This window comes from Austrofundulus limnaeus, unplaced genomic scaffold, assembly GCF_001266775.1.
Source record: "Austrofundulus limnaeus strain Quisiro unplaced genomic scaffold, Austrofundulus_limnaeus-1.0 Scaffold504, whole genome shotgun sequence".
NCBI lineage: Eukaryota > Metazoa > Chordata > Actinopteri > Cyprinodontiformes > Rivulidae > Austrofundulus > Austrofundulus limnaeus.
Window position 1 is genome coordinate 316,337 of NW_013952906.1, and position 14,679 is coordinate 331,015.

The 14,679-nt window shown below is 40.0% G+C and overlaps 1 protein-coding gene across 1 annotated transcript in view; it reads right to left on the reverse strand.

Moving 5' to 3' along the window:
* Window positions 1-1,679: 1,679 nt before the first annotated feature.
* igf1 (insulin-like growth factor 1) overlaps window positions 1,680-14,679 on the reverse strand; it is a 16,923-nt gene continuing 3,923 nt past the window's right edge. Inside the window, exons 3-5 of the mRNA XM_014025846.1 lie at window positions 6,623-6,876; window positions 6,378-6,413; window positions 1,680-5,737 (exon numbers count right to left, since the gene is read on the reverse strand). Of these exons, the coding sequence (XP_013881300.1) occupies window positions 5,678-5,737; window positions 6,378-6,413; window positions 6,623-6,876 (350 nt within the window). The 3' untranslated portion in view covers window positions 1,680-5,677. The remainder of the gene's footprint in view (window positions 5,738-6,377; window positions 6,414-6,622; window positions 6,877-14,679) is intronic.

Sequence of the window (14,679 nt, forward strand, 5' to 3'; positions counted from 1 at the left end):
TGTGTGTGTGTGTGTGTGTGTGTGTGTGTGTGTGTGTGTGTGTGTGTCAGGAACCGAGCCAGGGGTTGGCGTTATCCGCTCAGCTAAGATGCGAGAAAAAAAGCGAGAGGCCACATTTTGGGCTTTTTTATTTTTTTGCTTAGAGAACAGACCATGGTTTCCTGGAACAATGCAGCTGATCTGAGTCTCTCCAAGGAAAATAAGGCTCTGACATCATGGGTTCTTAAAGCGCACAGCTGAGCCAACACTCTCCTACTATAATCAAGTCTCAGTGAATTTCCACTGAAACTGAGGAAAAGGGAGAATCTCCAAATCCTAAGCATTGGATGCTGTTTTTTTTTTTTCTTCTTCGGAACACTTTCATCTAACTGYTAATGTTCTGGTAGCACCGTGCACTTGCTTCACATCTGGCCTAGTTTCATGATAAATTCTAACACGTAGATGTAAATTGGTCACAATCAACTCATTACTTTCCATGACAGGATTGTGGAAAAGGGGGACCTGAGAATTTGTTGGGGTGGAGGATTAGAGTCAATAAAATGCTGAGCTGATAAGCGCAAAAGCCCAAACTCTGCGAAGTTAAAAAGCTGTGTGCGCCACTGGAAAAGAGGCGAATGGCTTAAAACCAATGAGGCTTTACAAGCAGCAGAACAAGTAGTAAAACTGGCAAGTAGTAAAGCAGACCACAAGGTCATTCAAAAGACAATTGTGTGCTTAAGATGAGGAGTTGAAGAGTGTGGCGAGATTGAGTTTCAGAGCTCAGGCCAGAGTCCGTGTCCTCAGATGCACTGGATCTCAGAGCAACGGGACGGGAATGTGTTCTTTCTAGATCCTTTCTGGTTTTGAGGTTATTGAAACGTTCTCTGTGGTGCACTTCTCTGGATTCTCTTTTATGACATGGGATTATAAGGTATTTTTTGTTCTGCAACATGTTTGCTCTGTATTTTACTGTACATCCATATTCATGCTAATTACTGGCTTTCAGTAATTGTTAGGGTTTGGTAACTTGCCACTGCCTGCTCCCCTCTGCACGCAATCTTAGATTTATTTGAACTCCAAATCTTGCAAGCTTGCATTCTGCAATTGGATCATTAGGGTAAGATAATTGATTCTGTATTAGCCACAAAGAGGGGATGAAATACCATCCAGGATGGCCTCGATGACCCAGACCTCGCCGACCTCCGTCCCGCTTCCATGTTTTATCTCTGCCGTCTGCTGGGCCRTCAGCCAGAGAGCTAATTTATCAGCCTTGCCCCGCGTGCGCATCCGTTCGCTAAGTGCTGACGCCGGCGTACCAAGCTGGACCTCGACTCTGTCACTGCGAGCATCTTCCAAAGAGCTGAACACGCAGCTCTGGCCTCAGGGAGAACCACACCCTGGTCTGTTTGCGTTGGCAGACTCCGCCACCTCGGAGGAAGTATCACGTTGTCTCTCGGTACAGCCAGTGCGGTCAGTTTCACGGTGCACAAAAAGCCTCTGCTTGAGTAACGGTTTTAACCAGAGCCAAAATATCTTGTTCCCTCTTAAAGGATTTAAGAGGGACAAACTTCTTCTTTGTAATTTTCTGCTGTTTATGTGTCAGAATCCACATGGTTCCTCATAAAATGGGTGAGGTTGTGTAACAAGGTTAGAGTTTATATGAGTTTTCTGAATAAAAAAGAACTCTTCAGACATTTCTGTGATGTTGACAAGTGGTTTATTTCAGCAGGAATGGTAAACAGTTTCTTTTTTCTTGAAGAAGGCAATCAAGCACCATAAATAAAAGTGCCGTAATCAAACAGTTTCTTGGACAGTGAGCATAAGGAAAATGTATTTACTCATTTAACACTTCAGGGAGTCATGAATGACTCATGCACTCTCATATTCTGTGCGTTATTGGTTTATTTTTCTCATACAGCCGACAAACTGACATGTTTGAATGATTTATAAGCAGATGATCTGAAGCTGTCCCTTTGGTTTTTCTGCTTCGCTTCGTAGGGTATACCATATAAACTGAGGGTCATCTGTCTGGTCCATTTTCTACAACACAAGCACGTTTTCAGGAACCAGAAGCAGTTTGAAACAGTATTGAAGATGCAGTGCAGTTGAGACAAGAATGTCAACATGTTGTTTAATGGTTTGGGTTTGTTTAACTACAATGATGGGTTTTCATTTAAAAAAATCTTTGGTTTGTACTCTATTATTCACGTTAATCAGCAAAGTTCATGAGCGAGGACCATACCATGAAAGGTAGACCAATGTTTATTGCATCAATCAATGGTTGCTTTGAGAGCAGATTTGTTGTCGCTCCAAAGCTTGTTTTAGAGCAATGTGACCCATACATCAAAATTTTACTTTGGCAAAAGCTGCTAGCAAGTTTTAGACAGATTAAATAAAAATAAAAAAAAACTAAGCTAATCCCCCAAAGCAAGACCGTGTAACTTTTGCAACATTCCAAATTCAGATTTTGTAAGCATGGACTTGTTTTTTTCCCTTTACTAGCCACTTTAGTTCCGTAAATTATGATGAAGTACTCTCAAAAGACAGCCTGTTCTGTTAGTGCTGATAGACAAAATATGTTCTCTAACCGTGAGATTAGATGTCATTTTGGGAATCAAATCTAACCATATTAGAAGTAAAAATGTACAACAAGTAAAAAAATAATAATTAAAAGTTAAAAGAATATATGGACAAAAACATCTCTGTCACTTTTGTACATTGACTTAATGAAAAAGTGTCTGATAGAGGAGCAAATAGTTGGTTTATGGCTGTGTCTCATACTTGTTTATGGCAAAGTGCAAAGACAGCCATTTTGATTTGTGAGGTCACAGTGAAAACTTCTAAATCGATAAGTCAAAACTCCTTTTTCAGGGATGGTATTTTGTAATTTTTGAACTTGGAAAGTGAAGTAAGAAAAGTAAATTTATGTTTTGCCTACATTTCGATCTCCCATCATTGCTAAAGGACTTTAATTTGTGGCATATTGTTGCATAATATAGAAACCTTCCTCTTTGAGCTACATAAATAATTTCAAGGCAAATTGCTGGAAAGTGTATTATTATTCTATTATTATAACAAACTGTTTTGTATCCCTTTCTGGTGGAGAAAACTAATCAGTTGTAGCTTCACAGTGACAGAAAACAATCTTCAAAATGCTCCGGATACATATATATTTTTCTTTCTACATTTATTTTTGCAGCCTTTCCACTCCCACTCTTCAATTTTGCTAATTTCTACAATATAATTGCAGTACTTGTTTATGTACTAGATTTAGAAAAGTTTTTTTTTAATTATTTGGACATGCATGTCCTCTGGCATCCACCAAGGGTCATTGCAGCATCCTTCAGTCCCCCTCTTCCCACGGCCTTGGGTGAATTCAGAGTCAACCTAATTAATGTAGAAAAGAAAATCTAAAAAGCAAACTCCTATCCCTTTACTAATTTGGAGAAATAATGTAGGATACAAAGTATTGTCGGGAGATACCAATAAGCATGGCTATGAGTAAATTCCAAGTGATCACTTCCTGAAGATGGTTTGCAAAAGCTGCATGGTCTCACTTTGAGTCATTTTAATATCCAATAATTTAGTTTTTACAGAGGCATATTTATATACACAGACCTCTGAACAAAAGCATGCCCTGACTGTTAATCTCCATACATACAGTACTTTTGTCTAGTTATTTGGCATAAGGGATCTACATTGAGAAAATAATTTAAGAACAGTAGAAAAAATAGCRTTTGCCTTCTTTGGGACCACAATACTCTTATTTTTATGCTCCATGCATTCACAGATTTCACACAGATACATTTACTCGCTTGCTTTACCTTACTGAAACTGTTTACAAACGAAATGACTTTTAAAATGGTGGCCACAAGGCTGTGCAATAGGGAAGACCTCCATGTAAGCCCTGCCATCTGTCTCACGTAGCCATCTCTAGCAAGTAAACTATAAAATAGCACCATTATACAGTGGATAGGATTCTTAATACAGTTTGTTAAATGAAACCATCATGTACAATGAATGATAGTAATGCATAGGTTAACATAATGGGAGTACAGGTTTATTATATAGAGAGAGAGGAGGCAGGCGCCAGACATGACTTGTTTTGGGCAAAAATCATGGAGGCTCGAACAAAGAGCAGTTTCCTGTCAGACATCATGCAAGCACTTCTCAGAAATGGTTTTTTGTGAATTTTGTGAAGGTGGTCTTGACCCTTGCTCACAATTGCATAATTTCTTTTTTTTCTTTTTTTTTTTTTTTTTTTACTGTGGGTGCTTTGTATGTGTATTTGTGTACTTTTGTGGGTGTTTTCGCTTTTCCAGGTGGACTTGCCTTTTTGGGTTGGAAATATTTACCAAAACTGTTTAATCTGCATGTCTCTGTGGCGGACTTTGAAACGGATGCTTGTGTTATTTGTTTCTCGCCATCATATCAAATTCTCGCTGACCCAAGCCAGAACCAATTTTGGAAAGTTTTCAGCCTCTCCTGAACAAAAAAATAAATAAAAAATAAAAAATCGATAATCTTCCACTTTTATGCAGCCATTATGACAGCATTTTGGTGTTAAAACTTYGGTTAACACACTTGGGAATTACTTATTCCATAATCCTGGTATGTATTATAGAATGCCGTATAAACCTTAGAGATCTGTGCTGAACTTAAAGCACAAATCTCCACTTAAGATGAAATGTTAGTCAATGGGTGACTGGACTGTTGACAATCTGATATGGCAATGGTAACGACRTGAAAAGGACACAGACAACAAATATTATGCTTGATTGTCACTATTTGATTACTCCATTCATTTGGTCCAAATGAACTTTGAATCTACTGAACGACCTATTTCTAAAAACTAAACAAGCAATGTACTGACAGGCCAAAAGAAACTTTAGTTTAAGTTCTAGTTTCTTGTCTGTATTAAATATAAACCCTGCAAGCCACAGTCTCATTTTGCAATACTTACTGTATTTGCCCCCTTTTCAAAGTCCTTTTTAGTTACGTTTTACATTTCATTCTAGACAGATTCTGAACTTTGCCTAAAAAGGATTAATATTGGTCTCAAACTCTTGTCGCTCCACTTGGTGGGGATTTGACTTAGACTGATGATGAAATTAGAAAACCACATGGACTTGGTCCCTAAAACAAACAAAAATATCCAAAGTACTGTTTGGTGCATAAATACAAACTCTGACGATAAAATATTCGATTTGAACGGGAGTAGTAACTGCTATATTTAAGAGTGACAAAGTGTCTGGTTTTACCAAAGGAGTGAAAGGATCCACTCAAAGTAAAAAGACTTCACTTCCACAAACTTCAAAGGACAAGATGGACGAACCACCGGCTGCTGCTCTCTGATTGACTGAAGCCCTGATTGGTTTCCCTGGAGCTGGAGATATTGCAGCTCTCACATCGAGAAGTAATAAGTTTTTGTTCATGTCTCAGCAGCTAAACTAGTCTTGAACATTAACCAAGAGCCCCTCCCAGATTGGTGCAGTGTACAAAATAATCACAATACCCCCCTCATCAAGCCTTTTAAACACCACTTGGTTCTAAAGTTGCAATTATTTTGAAGAGCTTTTCAGCCATTGTTTACATCCTTTTGTTTAGTTTTACAGTGAACCATTCCACAGGGGTACCAGGTAAGGCCACTCCCTTCTCTCTTCCCAAATTGCTGGGCTTTTGTCGAGTCGCTGCTTCCCTACATTCGGTAAGTTTTGCCCCCAGAGCTTCCTCGACTTGAGTTCTTCGGATGAACTTCCTGCGAGTAAAAAGAAACATACGTTTAGAGATAAAGCACAGCTAGAGAGCGGCAGCTGAGGATAAACATTTAGTAAAAAAGACCTTCTTTGAGATGGCAAATAAAATCAAAATAAACAAAAGGCACTTTCTTGAAAGAAATAGCAACCGAAATTGTATAGTTTTTTTTTCTTTAAACTTTTCACTTGTAGCTGTAGCTTGTTCCAGTTTTTGCTASCGTACTGTGTACATAATGTCTCAGATCAGAGATGTACTTTTCCCAACATAAAATAAGGACAATTTGATCTTCAGCTCCGTAAAAAGACATAAAAATCCAGACCAGTGACGAGAAAACAGTGTGTGCCTGTTATTTGGAGATTTTGCCAAGAGAGCTGAAGTGCTGCTTTGTCTACAACAAAATCCTCTTATTCTCTTCTGCTGCTGCTGTTTTTTGTTTTTACTTTGTTGAGACAAGGCTTAAAGCTCATTTCTCTTTTTAACCATGAAAATTTAAGAATAAAAAAACATGTTTTAATCCACTGCAGTCCCCTTTTTTCTCATCAGAAGACTTAAAAAACAAATACTGTATGTTTTGTGCATTAGGTCTATCTGTCCCATCCAAAGGATGCATGTTAACTAAATAAATTGCTTCACATCCATACCTTGAAGGATGAATGACTGTGTCCAGATGAAGGTCTCTGGAGAAGAAAAATAAAGCCACTTAAAATAAATATAACCCTCTTGCAATGCAATATACTAGTAAGATACTAATTGAAGCCTGAAAATGATGTTTAAGATATTTACTTAATGTGATGCAACTCTTTTTGTTTTTCTTGTTTGTCTTTGGTAAATTGGTACAACATAAAGACYGTAGTGTGTCCATGAAGTGTGCATGATTTGTGCTCACCTTTTTGATTTTTGTCTTGTCTTGTTGCTGTGCCACCCTGCGCTCTGTGCCTTTGTCCGCTTTCTGTCCCGGGTTACTAACCTTAGCAGTTCTTGGCATGTCTGTGTGGCGCTGTGCGCGCACAGAGCGAACCGCTTTGCTAGTCTTGGCGGGCGCGCAGTACATCTCCAGGCGCCGCAGCTCACAGCTTTGGAAGCAGCACTCGTCCACGATGCCCCGGGACCGCCTTGCACTGGGGCCATATCCTGGTTTATCTGTTTGGAAAACAAAACAAAGAAAAAAAAGGCAGGAAGGTTGAGATGGATAAAGAGATGGAAAAGGATGCTGGTCAGTACTGGTGTTTAACAGGGACCGAATCAGGTGTGTTTAATGTCAAGTGAATCTTGGGTTTCAAATATCAAATCATTATTTTGGGCCAGTCAGGGTTCAGGGACTGTCATAGCATCAAATCTGCTCTGAGGTCTGTAAAGACATCCTTCTGTCCTTATAGTGGTTCATCACACAGGTCTTCAAAATCACCTCTGAAATTCAGAGTTCAGGAGTTCCTCAAGGACCAATATTTGGGACAATATTATTTCCAGATTGCTCATGGTTTTCTTGAGCCATATCTTTTTCTAATAATAGCATAAAGACAGTTATAAAAGTGTTAATCATCCTGTCTGCAGCTGGGTCAGAACTCTGCTGTCAGATTTCTAAATATTACCTCAAAAAGAAATGGTAAATAGCTTGAACTTGTATAGCTTTTTATCAAGTCCGTATGGACTCCAAAGCCTTTTACACTTCAKTAATTCACCCATTCACATACTGATGATGGTAAGCTACATTGTAGCCACAGCTGCCCTGGGGCACACTGACAGAGACAGGGCTACCATGCACTGGTGCACCCTCTTACCACCACCATTTGGCAAGGTAGGAGAGGTGTCTTGCCCAAAGACACAACAGCTGAGATGAATGGAACGGGGGCTCGAACCAACAACCCGACTGTTATGGGATGACTCCCCTAGCCAAAGCTGCCCAGAAGAACAAGAAAGAGACAGAATCTCTCCCATTAAAAGGGTCAGGTCATGTTTTAGTAGGGTTATTTTTTTTTTTGGCACATGATTAAAACATTCTGCATTTTTATGTTGGGGTTGTTACACAAAACAACTTTTTACATTTTGGTGGTGATCTGCCACAAACAGAAACCAAAACTTAAAACATAGAACAGAGTCAGAGGCTGCTTTTTAAGGATGATGTCATACAGTAACAGCCAATCAGCATCCAGCAGATCTCTGTTCTACTAATCGCAGCTCAGAAGCTGCACGCTCTGATGTGCATAACCTCAGGTCTTGGCAGAAGTGGGTTATCGCCAAGTGCTTCTTGTTCACTTTGGATTCAATCCAACTCTTTGACGGAATGAAGCTGAAGCTTTAGCTCAGGATCTAAAAAAATAAGTTATAGTGCTATGGATAAATAACTATATACATATTAAATCAGGTTGATTGTAAAAGTTATCTAGTTGTAGTCTGCCATGACATATGATGCGAATATGACAAAAAAAAACTGACAAAAACATTATCCTTTTGGTTTCAGGTGATGCTGATTTAGCAAATATTTCRTTAACTTCTTCTTCATAATTATTTTTTTTCCCGTCTACAGTTCACATTGTGGTAAAAAAAAACCCCAGCTATTATAAGCGAAAACAATGTCCAGGTTACATTTTCCTGATATATAAAATCTTAATGACAGTAAATTATTCCATCTAAAATTTACAGTTTACATTACTGCACACTGTGGACTCACTTTGGCAGCAGTGTTTCGGTTAAAAAATGTTACAAAGAAGTCATCTAAATGTCCCGCTCAGTGGTTTTCTTTTATTGAAAGTCCTCGGAGCCCGATCCACCTGCAGAAACGTCCAGGCCTCGCTGCTCGTTCACATATTCATTTGTCAGAAACCCCCCCGAAGGCTCATTCAGAGAACACGCTGAAGAAACGTGGAAATGGCTGCAGTTAAAATTTACAAGGCTATTTCGAGGTGCCACACTGGGGTTTTGCTGTGACGTTAATGCTCCCTCCTTCTTTTTTAAGTCAAATATGGTGCTTTTCAGGTGGCTTTTAGCGGAGGCCAGGCTCTCTATTTACAATTCCCTGCACATTCTAAAACAGAGAGGAGATGGGGGCTTTTCCCTGTTACCAAATGAAATAATAATAATTTAATATGGCATTTACAAGAAGGAAATGCCTTTCCCTCTCAGAGTTAATAGCTCTTGGCTCAGACGCCTGCCAGTGCTGACAAAGTGCATTAACTCCTGCTCTGCATCCGCCTTTTTCTGACAATCTTGTTTTGGACTCGGAGTAGCTTTCATTCAGAAACAGAAGCATCTTTCTCCTTCAAAAAGAATGGAGGTGTGAACGAGTTAGAGTAGCAGCGAGGAGGCTTTTATGTTTCACATCACATCGCTGCATTATTTAGAAATCTAAGATTTGACCAGATTCACTAACTTCCCCTAATTTGTTTGGTTGATCTAAAAATCCGAATGTGTGGAACACTTGCCAGCTATTTTATGCTCTTCTAGGAAATTCTCCTCTCTACTTTGAGCTGTTTGAGCAAACAGATGGTGTGTGTCAATGGGAGCAACCTTGGCTGTTATGTTAAGACATTAAAAAACATAAAGTTAAGTCCAAGCTGGTGATTATATAAAAGGCTGTTAAAAGCCAAAGTGGGTCTGTGACTTTTTTTTTTTTCCTGGCCTCATTTCCAATCTCCCCCAAAACAACCTTTCACAAATTAACAACCGCTTTTGTTCCAAAAATAGTTTGCCACCCTGCTGCACAAACAGCTGGATGGAGGAGCAGAAATCAGCTGGTGCTGTTGTAACGTGGGTTAATCAGCTGGAGCAGTTCAGGGGAAAAGCAAATATAATCTGCTTTGAAAGGTTTGGTTTTAAAGGCTTTAATGCCTTTGATAATTGCAGTAATTCCTCATAAACAAGGAGTTGTTTTCTGTCTGTTGTTTAAATAAATGAGAATTACAGCATTAGACATGCAGCTCTTCCAACCAGCTAAAAGTTATTTTTAATCATTTTATTTTATTTAATTTGAAGGAGTTTTAATCACCATAAAAGGCAGGTGATCATGAAATTGTGTTTGTCAGTTGGCAAAATATTTTAGGAACAAGTGCAACGATTTTAAGGAAACTCAGAGTGATCATTGGATGTGCACTCGGTTCAAGATGTCCACCATAGCTAGCCAACTTTAGCAAACAAAAAAGGCTACAACTCAGTCCTTTTATTGAGCTACAATCTGGTATTAAATTAGCTAAGAGTCAACTCCAACACCGCTTTGTATTTGTTTTGGTGTTTGACATGGTCAGCTTGTAGTTTTACAGCTTTTTATGGTGGCTTAAACTTTGATGCCGTTAGCTCAGGCTGCCAATGTTCAGGCATTTTACAGCAGGACTTTTACAAGCTGCTTGAAGTACCTTTTCAGCTAAAGTGCCACAGAGTTTATGGCATGCATGAAGCGTTTCTGTTTTAGGACATGATGCACCTGCACCAAGTGTTAAAAATTGTCCATCTCCTTGTATATAAGGGCATTTGCCATGAAATGTCAGTGGATGGAGGAACCTAACGCACTCTGGTGGAGAAGAAGCTTAAGACTTAATTTCTGGAAATAAATACGCAACTAAGGTAAATGAGAAGCAGCGATAACAACCAAAACACCTTAAAGAACTGACAGAGAACAAAGGAAACAAGGTATCTGAACTGAGGGAGGATAACAACTGATGTGTATGATTATCCAAACAAGAGACAGGTGTGAAAAGCAGAGCTAAAGGCAAAACTATATGAAATAAACCAATGAGGACAATAAGATACTAAATCATAAAACATGATATAAACCATTAACCCAAAAGATGGTCAAAATCTGAACAAGAATGTGTATTTCCAAAACACTCTCTGACATTTTTACCTATTTAAAAATTGCTATTTTATTGCATAGCGCCGTCAACAGCTTAATTTGCTGGAACAGCCTTTAAAAACACTCTTTAAAGATTTTGTCATGGTCTTAGAGATCTTCTATACAATAATTATTTAATGAACATGGTTATTCCACTTAACTAGTTAATTAACAATAGTCCTCTTGTCCTGAACTCCTGTGTGCCTCAGGGCTGTGTCCTCAGTCCCATCGTGTTTACAATGTATGCTCATCATTTTTAAGTTATTCTTTTTCATGCATTAACTACAAGATAGACCATCCAGTGCAAAACTAATCTCTACTAAAGTCAGCCAAATAAAACATATTCACCAAAACGATCACAAAAAGATTGGCTAGTCTACTGAAAAGAACAATGAGATAAGATTGTAGTTCTTCATTGCTCTTCACATGCCTTTTTGTTGGGTAAAAGAAACTTTGTGTACATGTTGACAGACAAGCAGGATCTCCTTCCTAGTTTGAGATGTTCTAATGCTTTGGGCTTTTTTTTCCTTGGGTTATCAAAGGGAAAGGTATTGTACAAAAAAGTGTAGCAGCATAATAGTGATGCAAAAAATTACATTTTATATATATATATACAGTTTTGCTAAGTATTTCTAGTATTATTGTATAAGTATCTGGGAGGTTTTTTTTCACGAGTGGTAGGATGGAATGGGAAACTATTCAGAGTAATAAGGATGTTGTTTCAGTTGTCATAGAAGGAGCTGAATTGATAGGCAAAACTCTTGGTTTACTGGTCTGTCTATCACCCTCACCCATAGTTATGAGTTGTGGATCATAATGAAAGAGCCAAATGATCAGGATAAAAGCAGCTGAAACCGTATAATAACCGTACTTCTTAGTAATTGATACAATCAAAGGTGAGGTACTCGTTTAGTCCTAAAATGTCCCTCTTGTATCAGCTTCACCTGACCCCTGGTCCAAGTGATGAGGTTTCCTTTTCATGAAACACCTCTTTGCTGTGCCTTGCAGTAATTCATGTCCTGAGGAGGAAAACAACACTTTTCTTGTGGTGATGGAGAGGACTCAGGAGGCCGTTTTTCTTCACAAGTTCAGCTTTGTGTTTGAGCTCACAGAGAGGACAGGGGAGGGTCGGGGGTGTCCTGATCATCCTGTAATCCACATAATCCCCTGCTGCTGAGAGACAAGGCCTAGCTGTGCGTGTTTGACTGCAGGCTTGTGACGTACTATTTACTCATTCAACTTCAGTCCAGCTCACGTAACTCCGAGTGAAATGAACAAGGTTAAATACTAAAGAGGACGGGCAGACAGAGCAGACAGTGTCCCTACAAACCCAGGAGCCGGGGAGAAAGAGAAATCWCACACACGACAGGCCCTGGAGCAGTGTGGTTATCCTGACTGGGCTTTCCTGAAAGCAGACAGGAAACACAGACARGATTCCATGCAACCTTCAGGTGAAAATGAAGACCCCAAACCCAGACCCAAACCAGTGGTTATTCCGTATGTTGCGGGTGTTTCGGAGAAACTGAGACGTTTATTTTCTAAACATGATGTCCCAGTGGCTTTCAAACCCCAAAACACATTACGGCAAAGGCTGGTTCACCCCAAAGATCCGGTGCCCCGGCACAAACAGAGCAATATTGTATATGCTGTTAAGTGCCAGGAGGACTGCGACCAGTTATACATTGGGAAAACAAAGCAACCACTGTTCAAAAGAATGTCCCAACACAGACGAGCTAATTCTAATGGCCAGAACTCTGCAGTTTTCACTCATTTACAGGCCAGCGGTCACTCTTTCAGAGATGAGGATGTTCTCATTCTTGATAGAGAGGAACATTGGTTTGAGAGAGGAGTAAAAGAAGCCCTTTTTGTGAAGAAAGACCGTCCATCATTAAACAGAGGTGGAGGCCTCCGTTTTCAGTTGTCCCCCTCCTACAGCGCGGCTATTGCCAGTATCACTCCCCCTCCTGTTAACAATAAGAGTTAATTAGGTGTCAACGATAGCCATGTGATGTGAGTATCAGTCACATGGAGGCAGAGCTTAAAAGCCTGAATTTTGCCTGAAACTCTCAGACTGAAGAAGTCTCTTGGAGGAGAAACGAAACGTTTCATTAAAGAGAACCCATCCAGAAGACCTATACAATTTTTTCTTTTTGATTTTTTACTTGGATTACTGAGATGCATCAGGACACTAAAGAGGAAGGCTCATTAATTACGGCTAAAAGTTGGGTTTCTAAATTTAGATCACCACCATTGCAACCCAAAAATAAATCTGAAAATGATACGGTTTTTTTTTCTTCCAAAAACGAGTGGTCACCTCATCCTGTGTTTCATGGGAGGTTGTGCATAATTCATTTGGAGGAGACACACGTTAAGATGTCCCAAGCTAAATTTGGAATTCCTAAATATTTTAACATGACCTCGAAGTGACTGAGGAGTGCTGAAGGGGGAAAAAATGTTTCATAGCAGATTTGATTCAGGCACTGAAGATTTTGTTTAAATATGTATATATATTTTTCAAGTTACGTTTGGTAAGGACAAAGACATTGAAAGATTTTAGGCTAAAATATGGGAAAGTTACCCTTCTACCAACTGGTGGTCAGCATTTCAACTGTGCTACTCTACTGTCAGCGTGCTTAAGGTGGATTGGCGAAAGCACAGAAAGACTACTGTTGTTGCAACACTGGTTCTGGACACATTATCAGTCCAAGGGCTGCCAAGTTCAACACAGCCAGGGGAAAAGTTCAGGGAAAGGCGCACGCTTCCTTTGGCCGAGCCGCGTCTAGAAGACGACAGGATCCAGATATTTTACAATGAGAGGAGCTCGAACAAAGGACAGTGGTGAGAGAAACCGAGGAAGACAGCGAGGTGCATATTTCCCAAGGAACGGCACCCTGTTGCTCAAAACTCATTGTCTTTTCAGAAAAAAGGACAAAGTGTTTGTGAAATGCACCTCCTTTTCTGCGAGTGGGAGAATGAAGCTCTGATAGATGGATGCTGTGTGGTTTGGTGACAGCTCAAGACAGAAAGGTCTGGTCCTGTTTAAGAAGTATATCCTGCAGGAGGATTCATGAGTTACGTTGGCCTCCATTCAACACATTCTCGAGTCAGAATGTAAAAAACATTTCTAAAAATGTAGGAAAACTCCACCATAAAGAGCCAACATTTCCCCGCATGATCCCATCTGTGAACACTCTCATATCACATGAACATCATAAACATTTCAACAAGTCGAAGTTTACTCAGAGTCCAACCTGAAGCGATAGGCAAATGACACTTGTTGCTTGTGCGGTTAGTCATCGTTGACGTTTCTGTGTTTTTGTAGCCATTTATACCGAAGCGGAGCAACAGGAAACCTGGTTGGTGTTACCAACAGACACTGCATGAGGAAGACTTGCACAAGTCTGGCAAGTTTTCATCAGTTTATTGCCGAACCTGGGCACCGACGCAGTGAGAGAACGGACCGGTCGTGGAAAAACTACAAAGTGCATGGTGACCTAACATCAGCTGATGGTGGATCAGTCTGTGCAAAGTGCAAAACCTTAAATGATAACATGCGGACTGGTATAAGACACTTAGTTGAAAAGTAGCAAATTTCTGTTAGATGGAGCAACATTGGGCAGTATTTCTATGGTGTCATAATAGGAGAATGACAAAAACCTCTTTGTTAAGCATGAATGTTGATTGATTAAACATTTAAAACATGCAATAAAGTCTAGTTTGTGGGTGTTAAATATTAATTTTCTGCATTTTCTTAAACAAAATGAGAGTTTGTGCTTATTGCCATTTGTTGTTTAATTAACTTTAGACTACAGATGTTCAGGATTAGGCATCAGCTGTTTTAGAATAGATTTATCCATCAGGTTTTGGAGGAGAAGCTCGGTCATCCGGGAGGGACTCAGAGTAGAGCCACTGCTCCTCCAMGTCGAGAGGAGCCAGTTGAGGTGGCTCAGGCATCTGGTAAGGATGCCTCCTGGACGCCTCCCTGGTGAGGTGTTCTGGGCACGTCACACCGAGAGGAGGCCCAGAGGAAGACCCAGGACACGCTGGAGGGACTATGTCTCTCGGCTGGCCTCGGAACGCCTTGGAGTTCCCCCGGAGGAGCTGGAAGAAGTGGCTGGGGA